General features: G+C 41.9%; 1 protein-coding gene across 2 annotated transcripts in view; it reads right to left on the reverse strand.

Annotated features, from left to right (window-relative positions):
• Positions 1–17,236, reverse strand: part of il1rapl1a (interleukin 1 receptor accessory protein-like 1a) — a 161,167-nt gene that overhangs the window by 71,255 nt on the left and 72,676 nt on the right. For both annotated transcript variants that reach the window (XM_061287920.1, XM_061287919.1), the window contains exons 3-5: positions 13,851–14,136; positions 7,592–7,778; positions 6,173–6,326 (exon numbers count right to left, since the gene is read on the reverse strand). In XM_061287920.1, coding sequence (XP_061143904.1) covers positions 6,173–6,326; positions 7,592–7,778; positions 13,851–14,136 — 627 coding nt within the window. The remainder of the gene's footprint in view (positions 1–6,172; positions 6,327–7,591; positions 7,779–13,850; positions 14,137–17,236) is intronic.

A 17,236-nucleotide genomic window follows, 5' to 3' on the forward strand; every position in this document is an offset into this window, starting at 1 on the left:
AACCGAGTAGATGACAGAACCATAAAGTTACACAACTGAATAAAAAAAATATAGCACAACATTCATATCTTGATTTCCATTACTCACACTGCATGTTGGCTGAGCGTGCTTACTATTTTTATTTAAACGAGGAAAAAGAAACACTTCCTGTCCAGGTAAATGCAACTTTCAATATCTCAGGTGTGATGCTATCATCCTTTGGCCCATGGGTACATTCAACCTTATGTTCACATGTCATTCAGAGAGAGTTGGAAAAGGTTTCACTCGAAAGCAAATCCATCTGGCTTCTTTCACACTGCACCTCTTATCTTGCCCGCTGCTCTCATATCAACGCTAACCACTTGCCAGCCATTCATTGGCCCAGGGATCAGCCATGTGGGTTCTAGCACGTATAAGATTTCCCTCCGCTACCTTAGTCAAAACGTTATTCATGCACATGCACACAGGCTGTAATGTTTTATAAGGTCATATGAAGTGAGCACACTTTTTAAGGTGACCCGATAGTGGAAAGAAGCCTTTTACAGGAATGAAGCAACGTCCCGGGTCACCTCCATGAGCATACATTCACACGCATGCACGTACACACACCTACACACGCATATCTTTGAATTTAAATGTCAGCTAATCTTGTGAGCAATATAACCAAAGAAAGTACCAGTGATGGCATAGGTGATAGGGATGTGATGATACCCACTGAAATAGAAACTTTAAAGACAAGGAAAAGGTTTGTGGAGTTATTATAAGCCCACTCAAAATGAATTGGACCAAATCAATGATTACTGCAATAGGATTATGCGCTGCAATTGGCTGGTGACCAGTTCAGGGTGTACACCGCCTAGCACCCAAAATCTACTGGGATAGACTCAAGTATACCCGCAAACCTTGTAAGCGGAGAATAGATGGATGGGGAGCATGCTGAAAGGCCCGTGCATGTGTCGTCAAAGTACTTTAACTTAATTAAAGTTAGGCCTTGAGTGTGACACCTAGGCTGTAGATGGTCTTATCCACAGACACATAGTTGACTCCTTCCATGCATTTGGAACCCGTGATTAGTCAATTACAAGTTCTGATATACGAGAAAATGTACGTCCAAATGGTCCAAGATTTGGACCTGGCACAAAAAAGTTTAAAAGGGAAGAATGATAATAAAAACGTGAGGCTTTGTGTCATCGGTTAAACAATCTATATACCGTATTTTCCGGACTATAAGGCGCACCTAAAAACCTAAGATTTTCTGAAAAGGCGACAGTGCGCCTTATAGTCCAGTGCGCCTTATATATGGACCAAATTCCTAAATTTAAACTGGCCCGAAGCATTGTGTCATGAAATCAATCATAAGTGGCCCGCTGAAGACTATGAATCATGAATAAAAAAAAACTATGGATCATTATTTTGTGATTTGTTGCATCTGAAGTTGAAATAAAAAAGATAAAATGCAGAATGATTTGATTTGGATTAAAAATCTGACATGATGCATTAAGGGTGCGCCTTATAGTCCAGTGCGCCTTATATAAGGACAACGTTTTAAAATGGGCCATTCATTGAAGGTGCGCCTTATAGTCCGGTGCGCCTTATAGTCCGGAAAATACGGTACATTGGAATACCTTGTGGGAACGTCATAATTATATTTTAACATAAAGCCCACTAGATTTATCCGGCTGCTGAGTGTTTAGAGCATGAACGCTAACAAATAAAACACCTGCAGCAAGTTATGCTTCCTCTCCCAGTATTTATATGTAGAGATTCCAATAGCATGACACTCCCCTATCGCTAACCATGCAAAGCGGCTGATCCTCCTCTTGATTTCGCCTTACCCCGCGCGGCTCTTATCCCCCTTGCCAAACGCTACATTTACATGGGCCGTAACCTCAATCACCGTTTTTGCAGCTTGCGGTGAACGCCGTGCACGCAGGTGTCTGTGCTGCAAACGCGGTGAATGCAGAAAAAGCAAAATAGAGTGAAGGAGGAGGGAGTCGGGGAGCTAGGACGGTAACGCTCAGATAGAAAGGGGGGCCTGAGGCATTCATCAAACCAAACGACTCCATTACAGTAAGTCCGACGGAGGCAAACGATAATGTGCACTGTGATAAACACTAGGATAATAGTGTTTATAGTCTTGAACACACGCTTTCTGCTGGGAAACACTAGCGAGGAATACCGATAAGATACAGGAGCAGCATGGGCTCTGTATATCTTTTTTTCCTGCCTTTCTATCACTCCTCCACTTTTGGGTTATCAGTCTCTTGTTCTCTTTATCCTCCCTTCGCGCTCTCTAGCTTTAATAATTTAATCTCGACACAAAGCAGGGCGAGCGGCACATATGAAGCGAATGCGCTTCTTTTTTTTTTTTATCTTCTCTTAACCGTACTGTAGCGTTAGTATCGCTGTCGGGGGAACGGTTGAAAGGATGATCGACCCATGTGCATTGTGTGAGTGATTGCGTCGAGAGGGTTTTTAATTCATCAGCTTGTCCGCCATTTTGGAGGTTGAATTGTGTTCATGTTCTCTGTAAAAGTGAAATCAACTGTCCTCAATTTCAAAACTTTATTATAATCTTCAATATGGTGGAAACAGGCAACTCTAGATCCGCGTGATGGCACAGGAAAACATGTATCTTAAAGAGGTCACGTCAAATGTTTTATTTACAATATGATTCCGATAAATATATTTTGAGTTTGCAGAGTATAAATAAATCAGCATACCCATTTATACATACACGTGGCATTTGACCACTTACATGAAATCGATCCACAATTTGTCTTCGCGGGCCACATAAAATGATGTGATGGGCCGTATCTGGCCCCCGGGCCTTAAGTTTGACACCTATGATGTAAAGGTTCCACTGTATTATCACAAGACTTCTTTAGCACGATTCTCAAAGTGTGCTAAGAAGACAAGAGCTGAGACAACATAAAACAAGTCAAAGGCGACTCCGTTTCTTTTACATTTCCATTAACCCGAGGAGCACGGACGCTTGATTAAGGGTCTCGTGGAGCTGCCTGATCTGAATGAGTTCCTGTTTATGCCCATAGTTAACCTCTATTACAAGCTTGACCTCGGCTCTGATGATGGCTGCGCTACTGCTTCTAATACGGAAGCCGTTACATGGCGGATGAACGCGTGGTCGTCACGCCGAGGCAAAGGGTTAATGCAAAGATGAGCGTCCGCAGCTCTGTATTGAAGAACACTTAAACTTAACGACCTCCTTCATCCTCTCGACATATCGGTTGATCCTCACTCTTCTGAAGCTGTTTGGACTTTTATGTTAGTTTTTTTTAACAGGGTGGGGTGAAATGTACGTACTGAAAAAAAAAAAAATGTCTGCGTGGTTGGGATGTGCAGGAACATTCCTGAAATTTCTTGAGTTCGGACCGCCCCCATATTTCAGTTTGAAAAGATCTCATTTTAAAAAGCATAATAATATAAAACCACTGTTTTGATTTTTTAATTGCTTTTTGGGGAAACTCATAAGCTTCAAGAAAGGGTGTTAAAAATGTCAGACTAGAGCTTAAATACATTTTTTAAATTATTTACATGTATATTGCTAATTATGACTGTTTATGTTTTACAGCAGTTAATTTCTTTTTATATTTAGTTGTTAAAAATCGATTAGTTATGGTAGTTATGGGGATTATTGTTTGTTAGTATGCTGTCCAACTTTAAGCTTGTATGTGTCTCCGCATTTTATGATTTGTTTTCCCCCAATCCTTCAAAAAAGAATCGTCATTTCAGCATTTATGCTGTTTGATTATGAAATAGAGTTCTAGAATATGTTCACTATTTTATGTGGGGGAAAAAATCCCACTCGAGGGTCCATCGTATTGTCAAACAAACAGTAATATTTAATCGATGAAGAAAAAAAGCCACCATACGAACAATATTTCTCAACAAAGTGAATGATTAATAACTCGGATTGAGTCGCTGAGTTGGCTTTGTCAGGGATGCATGCTTCAATGGTAATTATTTCTTGTGCTGCGAGAAAAGAAGCAATAATGGGATCCCCACATCAACCTGGTGCTGCATTCAAGCACAAGGGTGTCACATGTAATTACCTCCCCTAATTTGATGACTTATTACTTATCTTGAGCGCTTCTAGGTGTGCATACGGGCACACAGGCGTGATGCATGAAACGAGGGAATAGGATATTAAAAACAACGGGCGGTTTAATTCAATGGCTGGGTTCGGGCTAATTTGTTGCTTTTAATAGACTAAATGGACCAGGGGAATATAGATGCAAATTTGTAATGGGGTGGGGGCGAATATTTATGTACGTAAATATATATTTGAACTTTAGGGTGATTTCTTACGAAATGTAACATCACAATACAAACAATTTAATTTTTTGCTGACCTCCCTCGATGGAAGTTGAACAATGGAGTATATTTCGAGATGAATAAAGACTTCCTCATAGCATTAATTGCTAAACGTGGAGGTCAGAGTAAGTCAAGGAGCCTTGGGAAACAAGCCATGGATATTAAACACAAGCAACAAAGAGGTTTGGTTCTGTGAATGCTGCATTGTGATGAAGTCAAACTATTTGGAAGAATTTTTGCCAAAAACATTCCGCCACAAGTGGGTCTCGAAATGCTTCAAAGAGAAAATGCTAAGAGAGGTGGAATGTTTGTTATTTAAAAAGTAAATAAAAATGCAGAAATGCCAAGAGGTTAGTCGGTTATAGTGCACTATATTGGACACACACACACACACACACACGCTTCTCCTCGTCTGTGCCTTCCTGTAGCAACCTACTGATGACACTCTCAGCTCACTTCCCTCTGAGAAGATCTTGTCTGAAGCCTCACAAGGAAAATGTACTGGTGATCAATTGTTAAGTGCTGACTCTGGCTCATGATGTGAAAATGTTAGCAGCAAATTTGCAGTTGAGCTCCTTGTTAGGGAACAGCAAGTTGTGCAAAAAGTATTGAACCGCTGAAAAGTCGGATGTGTGCGCATTGAAAAAGTTTAAAGAAGGTTGAATAAAGTTGAACTGACAAGGTTGTGAAGCATAGCAAAAGCTGAAACTCTCCGTCCTTTGGTGAGTAGTGTATAAAGTTTGTATCTTTATCTCAAGTACGTTACTGATGCTATACTGATTAATTTACAGCAACAGTTGTTGGAAGTCAAACTCCAAATTTTCTTTAAAATAATATGATAAATTATCATATATTATTATATAATTTTTTTTTATCACGGTTGAAAAGTTCTCTAGTGCGACAAATTGATTTCTTTTTGTCCATCTTAGTGCGTGGCCATTTTGACACTTGATGAAAGTGAAAAGGTGCTTCGGCTCAGGGAATGACGGCTCAGCTTGAGAACTTCACATTACCAAACTCAGATTAGTTGTTCCCCGAGCCCTGAGGCACTATGACGTAACAAAATGGCAAGAGGCAAAATGGCCGCCTCCCGAGATGAATAAACAAGGGTATATTAAATCATATTCCAAAAATGCAACATTAATCACAATGTTTAGATTAGTGGGGGAGCATATTAGACCATATTATATCAAATCCCTTTGAATAAGCATTAAAAAAATAATAAAGCAATGATCAAATGTTGCTGGAGCGTAAAATCAATCGAGACATGAATGACACAAAATGGCAGTAAATGATGAGGAGAAAGAGATTTACCGTAATTTTCGGACTATGAGTCGCTCCGGAGTATAAATCGCACCAGCCATAAAATGCCCAAAAATGTGAAAAAAAAACATATATAAGTCGCTCCTGAGTATAAGTCGCCCCCCCATCCAAACTATGAAAAAAAACGCGACTTATAGTCCGAAAATGACGGTAGTCGTCGACTTATGGTACAACAGGCGGCAGATAAGGGCCACAATAAACCTCCTGACCTTAGTCTTTTCTCTTGGAGCTCTTCACATGCATGTGTGTTTAACTAAGTACCTTCAGTACTCACTGCCAATCGACTGGCTGGAAAGTGCTGAGGTGGAAGACAAAAGCAGCAACATGGTTGCGGGCCGGCCCCAGTCTCCCGCAGCAATTAGCACAACAGCGGGATGTTGCAGCAGTGCTCAGCGGTGTACGTGTTGTGTGTTTGCCATCAATTCATTGCCTCAAATACCCTACCAGTGAAAACCACTGACGCTTATTCATCCAACGTTAACCACACATCTCAAAGCATTCGACGCGTATTTTCATCAAGCCGAGCGCCTCTTACCGGTAACGGCGAGTTCCGTCGTCCTCCTGACAACAAAGCCGGCAAACTGGACCTCGCAGGTGTAATTCCCAATGTCGTCTTCCTTCACTTCCTGGAAAGACAGAATGTCTCTCTTCTGGATGATGCTCGCGCGCCACTGCTTTGGATGACATTCCTGAGAACGACAGCATCATCTGGTTGGACCAATGACATTTCCAGTTATTCTGTACCGTATTTTCTGCACTATAAGGCACACCTAAAAACTTCCAATTTTCTCAAAAGCCGCCTTATAATCCGGTGCGCCTTATATAGGGACAAAGTTTTAAAATGGGCCATTCATTGAAGGTGCGCTTTATAGTGCGGAAAATACGGTAACTTAAATTTGTACATATAAAGGAAGTCTATCACTAACCAATGCTGATACAAATATTTGTATGCACAAAAAGTACTTTGTAGTACTTAACCCATGGGTATATGGTTGTATACTGGACTGAACTACCCCGACTAGTGGAATACTAGTGACAAAGGACTGTGACTCCTTTTTGTGTGCCTAGTCTGTGCATGTGTATACATTAATGTGTGACTCAGACAAGATCTTAGGCACTCAAGCCGGGACATCAATGGCTGTGTGGATTCCATTTCTCCGTTGCTCTCGGCAATTTTAGAATTCAATCACGGTGGTCCAAATAACTTCAGTTTCCAGCGCTCACTGTCATTACCTGGAATGTAATTGAATTCTGGAAAAACCTAGAGGTCGCGGCCGTCCAGCTAATCTACTGCTGATCTGCTTGTGATTAGTCTGGCCTGAACCCTTCACCGGGCTGCTCCACGTTGTCCGCGAGCATTGCCGGACCAGGCGAGAACCAAGGAAAGAAGTGAGCAGGCACATTCTGATGAACTTTTGTTGGTCCTTGTGGGCGGTGGGGGACATTGCCTCTCATTTTGCCTCCTGGTGTTCTGTCCATCTTTTTTCAAAATGCACTCTGTGAGACAATACATGATACATTGCAATGCTTTTCATCCATTCCTAATCTGGAAAGTTAATTGAAATCCCATTTTGAAAGAGAAATTTGGTGAAAACAACCCAATTCGTCTATTAGTATGTATGTGCTGAAGCCGATTTTGTTAGCTAATGCTAATCTATCCTCTAAGTGCATTCATTGCAGCTCTGCTTACCTTTTATGTTTCACATGATAGCAAAGCATTAAATCAGTGAGGTATGTGGGATGATCTGATTAAGTCATGACTGGGCAACCCCAGTGTGGCTGTGCTTCTTTTGTAAATGAGCTCTCCTGATACGCAACACAGTATAAATAAGAAGATTAGAAATGATTTACAAGGCCTTTTAATTTCACACTTGCTTTGTAAGCAGACATTTAGGGACTATTTGTAAAGAAGCGGTTGTATTTTATGCCTCCTCACATGTTTACCCTCTCTCACCTTGTACCAGGTAATGTCTGGTCCTTTGCCGGGCTCAACGTAGTCGTCGATGTCAGGGCACAGGATGTCTTTGCTCTTGCTGAGCTCAGCCTTCTCCATCCGTCGCATGTTGGAATTGTAGCACATGTTTGTGTCGTTTTCGGCGACGGTTAATGACATGGACACCTTCATGCAATAGGTGGAGTTCCTATGGATGGGGGGAAAAAAACACCCATGGTTACATATTTCATCTACATTCTGTTTAGATTAGCTTCGATTTGGTCGGATTAATTTGTGTGATTTTATCATTTTTACTTCTGTGGTCAATGTGCTCTTGATTTTGGTTGAAGTGATTTTTTTCCACAAGTACCGTAATTTTCGGACTATAAATTGCGTTTTTTTTTCATAGTTTAGGTGGGGGGGGGGGCGACTTATACTCAGGAGTGACTTATATACATATATATGTTTTTTTTTTCACTTGTTTGGGCATTTTATGGCTGGTGCGACTTATACTCCGGTGCGACTTATAGTCCGAAAATTACGGTATTAAAAATATAGATTTCATATATTTTGACCGCACAATTCCATTTTATTTACAATCTTGCTACAGTAAATAGATGCTTGGCCTTAACAGGGGTCAGTGCTCTCCTCCCTTGTAACGTCCTTCCACAAATTTTCATCTACCTCTGCTCGACCCCTCCCGCTCTTTCACATTTGTGGGTTTAGCAGTAACTACGTATTCAGCATCTTTAGTGAGTCAATAATTCACACTCGCGACCAATATAGGATTTATGGAGGAGTGATAGGAGGTGGGGCGGGGTAGTCAGCCGAGGCCTGGGAATGCTAATAAGCGAGGAGACAAACCCTCAGGCTTCCCAACAGGAAGAACGAGCACGGACAAGCCGAACCCGCCCCCGCTTCCTGGTTTCCGAGCAACCATCAACACACTTAAGCTGTGATGAATTTTAGCCGGAGGTGGTCCCTTCACCCTCGCCTCGCCTGCCGTCTCTCACTCTACGCTATTTTAATACCGCATTCATCATCATCTTCACGGTCGTCATTATCGGCGGCATTACAAAGCAACGCGTGTCCACTGCATCAACAACACTCAGCACCCAAAATATATAGACACGCAAACAATGCACAAGGGCACCTTCGGTTGCTATGACAACCTAGCTGCGGGGATTTGCTGCCGTTCATTCACCAAAGCATTAATAAGGTCAAGCAGTAATGTGGCGGCTTGCATCGCTTATTGGGTCACGTCGTAAAATTCGCCAGTCGAGGAAGCACAAACACTTCTCGTCTTGTCGGAAATGTCAGCTTGGGCATAAAACCAAGAGTTTTTTTCTTTTTTTTCCATAATGCTTTTCTTTTTTTTCATTTGATTTTCCTTAAAATCATATTAGCTGAACCAAAGACAGAACTGAATATGTAATGATGGATTTCTTCAACGTCAAGTGAGTACTTGTATGGAGAGTTGATTTTCTTTTTCTCACCACCACTCACACTTTTGTTTTGATCTTCTACGTGGTTACCATGGTAAGTTGGTAACCCATGCAAATGGGTCAGCACTTGTCTTGTCCGGTTTGACCGTGTCCTACTGCACAGAGCGAGGCCCGTAAAATCATGCATGGATGAGTTTGCTTTGGAAGAACTCGACTGTAAACTCCGTTGGGATAAACTACAAACAGAGATTGTGAGTCCTCAACGTCCTCCCAAAAGCAACATGGCAGGGAAAGAAAAAATGACACAAAGTCTTGCGCTTAATGCAAATGTATTGGCCAGACGTCTCGACGCTTGCTGTGATCCTGGCCATTCTCAAAAGGAGGTCCACATTGGCTTTTCATTCCATTTCATTACATTACACTTAAGGCTCCCCAGACGCTCCCATTCACTTCAAATGGCAGGGGGGTTCATATGATCTACTCAGGTTATGGAAGCAATAAGGCAAGTCACCTCTTTCATATGAACACCTATGACCCCCTGTAGCTGTAAAACACAGTCGCGGACACCCACACCCACACACACACAGTATAAGCGGTAAGTCTTACAGACAAATGTAAAGGCAGAAGCAGGAGAATGGCTGCGAGGAATGAACAAAAAGAATCTGGACTTGAGTTAATAGAAACCAAGACATTTACCGTATTTTCCGGACTATAAGGCGCACCGGACTATAAGGCGGACCATCAATGAATAGTCCATTTTAAAACTTTGTCTTTATATAAGGCGCACCGGACTATAAGGCGCACCATTAATGCATCATGTCCGATTTTTAGTCCAAATCAAATCTTTCTCCATTTTATCTTTTTTATTTCAACTTCAGACGCAACAAATTACTTTATAATCACAAAATAATGATCCATAGTCTTTTTGATTCACGATTCATAGTCGTCAGCGGGCCACTTGTGATTTATTTTATGACAATGCTTCGGGCCAGTTTAAATTTAGGAATTTGGTCCATATATAAGGCGCACTGATCTATAAGGCGCACTGTAGGCTTTTGAGAAAATTTGAGGTTTTTAGGTGCGCCTTATAGTCCGGAAAATACGGTAATTTTATTATGACATTTTATTATATTTATTTAATTTTATAATTATATCATTTTTAATATCTCCCTCCTATCTTCTTAAGCGCTTTATCCTCGTAGGCGTGCCTATTCCAGCTGACTTGGCGAAGGAAACCCTGAATTGGTCGCTAGCTAATCGCTAATCGCAGAGCACATATTGACAAACAACCATTCCCACTCACAATCGCACCTACGGACAATTTGGAGTGGTCAATCGACCTACCAAGCATGTATTTTTGGGATGTCGAAGGAAACACGCAAACTCCACACAATAAGGCCGGAATCAAACCCTGCACCTTTGAACTGTGACACGGACGTGCAAACCAGTGACCTACCATGCCACCCTTATTTGGACCAAATTGTAATCTAACAGGCACACATTTGAGAGAATTGACAAAACTCTTAAAAGTAGTAAAGTACGAGGGGCAGACGGGAAGAATTGCTATTTAACGAGACCACTTTAACTTTTAATGGAGGACTCCTGTTCTATCACAGTGGAGGACTAAGAGAGCAATTGGAAAATGCTGCCGGAAGCAAAAAGAGGCGACCCCATGCAAGAGCAATGACCTTGAAGGTAACAAGAGTAGGAAGAGGAAATGCTTCAAGCCAATCATGTCCACTCGAAGGAGATGGAAAATCATTCATTGTTAACGCATATTTGCATATGTAGGTAATCATCTATCTTGTTAAGCAAAGCAAATATGATCAGAAATAACACAGCTGAGCCAGTAAGGTCCACTGGGAGCAGCCAGATGTATTTGTTAAACATCCACACACACACACACACACACACACTGACATTGTGGAAGGATGCGTGTGCAAGGTCGCAGCATTGATGGACAGGCAGAGGTCGACTTACTGTTCAATGTGCCACCGATGTCACACTCAATATGACTGCAGGAGTTAAATAAGGTGTGATGTGATTCTTCACGCATTATCGCATGCACCATGGCAGAGACGCAAGGATTTGACCATTTTCCGTGACGGATTCAATTTGAGCATGATTATGAAATAATGCATGGGAGTGGGATTGTGAGTGTTTATAAATGGATGCTAATATATTATTTTTTTCTCAAATGTCTTTATAAACTGACTATTTCAAAAGAGTCACAATTCATGGATCGCTCCCACGTAACATATTGAGTACCGTATTTTCCGGACTATAAGGCGCACCTAAAAACCTAAAATTTTCCCACAAGCCGACAGTGCGCCTTATAGTCCGGTGCGCCTTATATATGGACCAAGTTCCTAAATTTAAACTGGCCCAAAGCATTGTGTCATGAAATCAGTCATAAGTGGCCCGCTGAAGACTATGAATCATGAATCAAAAAGACTATGGATTATTATTTTGTGATTATAAACTAATTTGTTGCATCTGAAGGTGAAATATAAAAGATAAAATGGAGAATGATTTGATTTGGATTAAAAATCGGACATGATGCATTAATGGTGCGCCTTATAGTCCGGTGGGCCTGATATAAGGACAAAGTTTTAAAATGGACCATTCATTGAAGGTGCGCCTTATAGTCCGGAAAATACTGTACCTTTTTTAAAAAATATGGAGTCATTGGCTGTTATCTGAAACCATAACACAAACATGCATTCAGCTCGTCTTGGATGTTGACATGATAGCGGTTTTGCCCCAAAATAGCGGATACATGCTCAGGTAGCAGTCCATTTTCGCGAGTAGAAAGGAAATGATGGAGGAAAGGCAGACTTTTCAGCTCACAAAAATGTACTTGCTTTTGTAATTTCACACTTGATGGGCAGGTGGGCACTCCAGAGACTCATTTTCACAAGATGTCCCCTTTACCATTCAGAACGGTCATGCAGGTATAAAAATATGTTGCAGCTGAGGAATCAAACAATACACAGTGGAGCATCCAAAGTGGAGCACTATGAAAATGTTATAATTTAGAGTTTGACTCAAGTTTTCTTAAAAATAAAAATGACCCCAAAAAGTGCAATGAAAGAGATGTCAGTGAGTCCTGTGAGACTTTAATTCAGTGAGCGTTCAAAGCGAGAAGACATATTTCTGAAAATGGGTCTTTAAGCGAGTCGTGCTGCAGAATTTTCTTACAATTAACACTCCACATGTGACATGAGCACTGAGGGTAAAGGAAGATCTTAGAGCCAAATAGTAAACTGAGCTGCAATGAGTTTTTGGTGAATTTACAGACAAGTGTTAATCAAGGACCAATTTAAACACGGGAAAAATTGCCATAGTGAAGTGCTCCACTCTCTGTCGTTATGGTTACAGAACCCAGACTCCCTATTGGCCCAGCAGTTGTATAGACTTACATGAGAGAAAATTAATTTTCAATTAATTTCAGCAAGACAAGTGGTTAACGTGTGCTGAAATTCTCAATCTCAATTTTACACGACATCAGCACTTCTTATCGCTAAAAAAGCAAGACACATAAAATCCTCCCCCGTCTCGGTTTTGTGGTTGATAAAGTCGGCATGGAGGTACGCAATGGACCACAAACACAGGAGCATTTGAGGGGGAATGCTCAGGTCACAAGTGCGACTCAAAGGCTTACACTCTGACAAAAAAGACAATCGATTTGAGCTCAAAGGAAAATCTCTCACATCGTGCCATCTGAGAAGACATCAAAGTCCCAGCGGCTCCCATGCACGTTAAGGAACATCGGGCACTTTCTTCCACCAAACTCGACAGTGTACTCTGGATTCCAACTTTTCAGAACAACATTCCACAGTCAAATAAATAAAAAATCATTTATCGCACTTAAATTCAAGAGCGTCACTCATATACAGTATTCTCCGTCACACAAGCGCACCAAGGGAGCACACTTCAAACCTCTCTGGTTCCTTAAGAGGCCTTTAACCCAATTTATTAAAAACTCTACAAAATGAAGAGCTGCAACGAGCCAATTATTGAGGGATGTTATCCTCCGCAAAGGTTAATAAGTTATCGCGATGCCTTCATGCATCCTAATCTTATTACGCACCTTGGTAGTAACAGAAATGACTTTTGCACTGAACTACCACATGATTAGGTACACTACCGTTCAAAAGTTTGGGGTCACAAAATTGTTTGGGTGACCCCAAACTTTTGAACGGTCGTGTAAATATTAATATAATAAAATATTATGAATTAAATATGATAAATTATATCTTATATTTGTATAAGATTATATATAATCTATGAATATAAGTATACATATATATTATAAGATTTTTTACACAGAAGATTATATATATAATCTATAAATAATTATCTAAATAAATATATACACTACCGTTCAAAAGTTTGGGGTCACCCAAACAATTTTGTGACCCCAAACTTTTGAACGGTAGTGTACATCCGCCTAAACTAACAAAATTCACTGCAGAAAGTCTGTCCTTACAAAAAAAATAATTTCACAACGATTTATTATTTTTTTTTTCTGTACTGCATTAGCTCCATTTTGGTTAGCAACATGCTTATTGTGCGTGAATTGTTTTTTGAAGTTAATCAGGTGTGAGTCAAACCATCAAAATAAACATTCTATTTGGCAGAGCAATTGATCATACAAGTGATCTGGCAAAGTAGGACCAGTGGGCCACACACGTACTTTAATCTGCCCCACTAACTCTGTCAATCAGCCACACATCGGTTGGCCACTAGTCACACCGATAGTCAGTATAAATCGAAAGACTTATATTTAGCTGCGGAGTTAAACCATCACCCACAAATTTTCACCATCTTACCGTAAGACGCACGAGTAGAGTCCGACATCCTGAAGGTCGGCGGGTCTGAACCAGATGGCGTCTTCCTCTTTGCTCATGCGTACGCCGTCGAAGGAGATGGGCTCCTCGAAGTCACTGTGGCCCAGTCCTGAGCTGCGGTACCACATGAGGCTGAGGCCGACGCTTTGAGCCTGACTGTAGTTGGCACGGATGTAGCCATAAAATAGGGCGCACTTTAGCCGCACCGGCTCACCCTGGAGCACCTGGTACTTTAGGTAGTCCACCGACCAGTCTGTGCAGCCATCCACTGTGGACAAAGGAGACAGAAACCTTAATCAGTGCTAAGTGACAATTGCTTTCAACGTAACAGTATGGGTGAGTGTCATAACGTGACATTACTTTCCAACCCTCCAGAATTCCCTTATATGGAGCAAAGGGGTTAGAAAAGCGCAAGTTGCTAACTTCTCAACCAACCAGGTTATTTCATTTTCAGGACATTGAATCGACCATAATTGGACTGCTCTGTCTTTGTAAAGTTTTGCCGGTATAGACTATTCAAAGACCGTTGGAGTGCAATATGGGTGTTGTTCTGATAGACATCGAAAGATCTTTATGTAATTGTACATTTAATTCTCGTTCAAAGAATAATGACTATAAATGAAATAAAAATTATTTTTATTACAAGCCTATCACAATTCATGTTTTTATGGCTGCTAAAATGAAATTAAGGGGTGAGTCTAAGTGTGAGTTTTATTATAATCAATATTTAATATCATCTAACGGGTGTTTTATAAGTGCAGTCATTATTCATCGTATATTTTGCAAAAGGAAAATTAATAAAACTATATCACTCCATATCACAAATTTGCATCTGTGGTAAGCCCTCTCACACTTTTGTTATGTATTCAGAGCATGTGTGTGTCCATCTTGGCCTCAGCAGGCAACACTCCTGCAATATTCAAATGCAACAACTCGCGTTGCATCTGGGAGCGGACAGTAAAACGCTCCATAAATGATGTCAGACTCTTCTATGTGCTGAGGATGCACAACAGCACAAAAAAAGTGCAAGGCAAGATATTTAACCAGGAATACGCATCAAGCTCATAAAAAAAGGCAAGGCAACGCTCCTTAACTTTCTATGAGGGGATATTTGTGCTTAAGCGCCTCAGGGCACTTCTTTCTATTCGACATGACCCCCGTAACTTTTTATGACTCGAGTTTGCCCTAATTAGGTCAGAAAGTTGTTGAACATGGTTAGCATTATTCATTCAATCTGCTTGTCCTCACAAGGGTCGCGGGCATCCTGGAGACATACACACACATACATACAATTTTATATATGTATATATATATATATATAAATATAATTATATATATATATATATATATATATATATATATATATATATATATATATATAAAAAAAAAAAATTCCCCTCTCACCCTCCGCGGGTGGTCTCCCACTTCAAGCTCGGGTCCTCTACCAGAGGCCTGGGAGCTTGAGGGTTCTGCGCAGTATTTTGGCTGTTCCTAGCACTGCACTCTTCTGGACTGAGATGTCTGATGTTGTTCCTGGAATCTGCTGTAGCCACTCCTCCAGTTTGGGGGTCACTGCCCCAAGTGCCCCAATGACCACGGGCACCACCGAGGCCTTCACTTTCCAGGCCTTCTCAAGCTCTTCTTTGAGGCCCTGGTATTTCTCTAGCTTCTCAAGTTCTTTTTTCCTGATGTTGCCATCGCTTGGTATTGCTACATCCACTACAACGGCCTTCTTCTGTTGTTTATCCACCACCACAATGTCCGGTTGGTTCGCCATCACCTTCTTGTCAGTCTGGATCTGGAAGTCCCACAGGATCTTGGCTCGCCCATTCTCTGTCACCTTAGGGGGTGCTTCCCACTTTGAACTTGGGGCTTCCAGTCCATACTCTGCACAGATGTTCCTGTACACTATGCCAGCCACTTGGTTATGACGTTCCATGTATGCTTTCCCTGCTAGCATCTTACACCCTGCTGTTATGTGCTGGACTGTCTCAGGGGCCTCTTTGCACAGCCTGCACCTTGGGTCTTGTCTGGTGTGGTAGATCTTGACCTCTATTGCTCTGGTGTTCAGAGCCTGTTCCTGTGCAGCCATGATGAGTGCCTCTGTGCTGTCCTTCAGTCCAGCTTTTTCCAGCCATTGGTAGGATTTCTTGATGTCAGCCACTTCACTTATCTGTCGATGGTACATCCCATGTAGGGGTTTGTCCTCCCATGATGGTGTCTCTAGCCACTCCTCCTCTGTTTGCCATTGTCTGAGACATTCACTGAGCACGACATCCGTTCGGGCCTTTTCCTTGATGTACTCATGGATCTTGGCTGTTTCATCCCGAACAGTGGCTCTCACACTCAGTAGTCCTCGGCCTCCTTCTTTGCGGCTAGTGTACAGTCTCAGGGTGCTGGACTTAGGGTGGAACCCTCCGTGCATGGTTAGGAGCTTCCGTGTCTTGACATCTGTGGTCTGAGTCTCTTCCTTTGGCCATCTTATTATTCCTGCAGGGTATCTGATGACTGGCAGGGCGTAGCTGTTTATTGCCCGGATCTTGTTCTTGCCATTTAGCTGACTTCTGAGGACTTGCCTTACTCGTTGTAGGTATTTGGCTGTGGCTCCTCTCCTTGTGGCTTCATCGAGGTTGCCATTTGCTTGTTGGATACCAAGGTACTTGTAGCTGTCCTCAATGTCTGTTATTGTTCCTTCTGGGAGTGAGACCCCATCTGTATGGACTACCTTCCCTCTCTTTGTCACCATGCGACCGCACTTCTCTAGTCCGAATGACATTCCAATGTCTGTGCTGTAGATCCTGGTTGTGTGGATCAGTGAATCGATGTCTCGCTCGCTCTTGGCATACAACTTTATGTCATCCATGTATAGGAGGTGACTGATGGTGGCCCCATTTTTGAGTCGGTATCCGTAGCCAGTCTTGTTGATTATTTGGCTGAGGGGGTTCAGACCTATGCAGAACAGCAGTGGGGACAGAGCATCTCCTTGGTATATGCCACATTTGATGGAGACTTGTGCAATTGGCTTGTAATTGGCCTCAAGGGTTGTTTTCCACAGTCCCATCGAGTTTGCAATGAAGGCTCTCAGGTTCCTGTTGATGTTGTACAGTTCCAAGCATTCAGTGATCCATGAGTGTGGCATGGAGTCGTAGGCTTTCTTGTAATCAATCCAGGCAGTGCACAGGTTGGTGTGTCGAGTCTTGCAGTCTCGGGCGACTGTTCCGTCAACCAGCAGCTGGTGTTTGGCTCCTCTGGTATTGCTGCCTATGCCTTTCTGTGTTGTGCTCATGTATTGAGCCATGTGCACACTTATCTTAGCCGCTATGATGCCTGACATGATCTTCCATGTTGTAGGGAGACAGGTTATTGGC

This window comes from Syngnathus typhle, linkage group LG9 (assembly GCF_033458585.1).
Source record: "Syngnathus typhle isolate RoL2023-S1 ecotype Sweden linkage group LG9, RoL_Styp_1.0, whole genome shotgun sequence".
NCBI classification, from domain to species: domain Eukaryota; kingdom Metazoa; phylum Chordata; class Actinopteri; order Syngnathiformes; family Syngnathidae; genus Syngnathus; species Syngnathus typhle.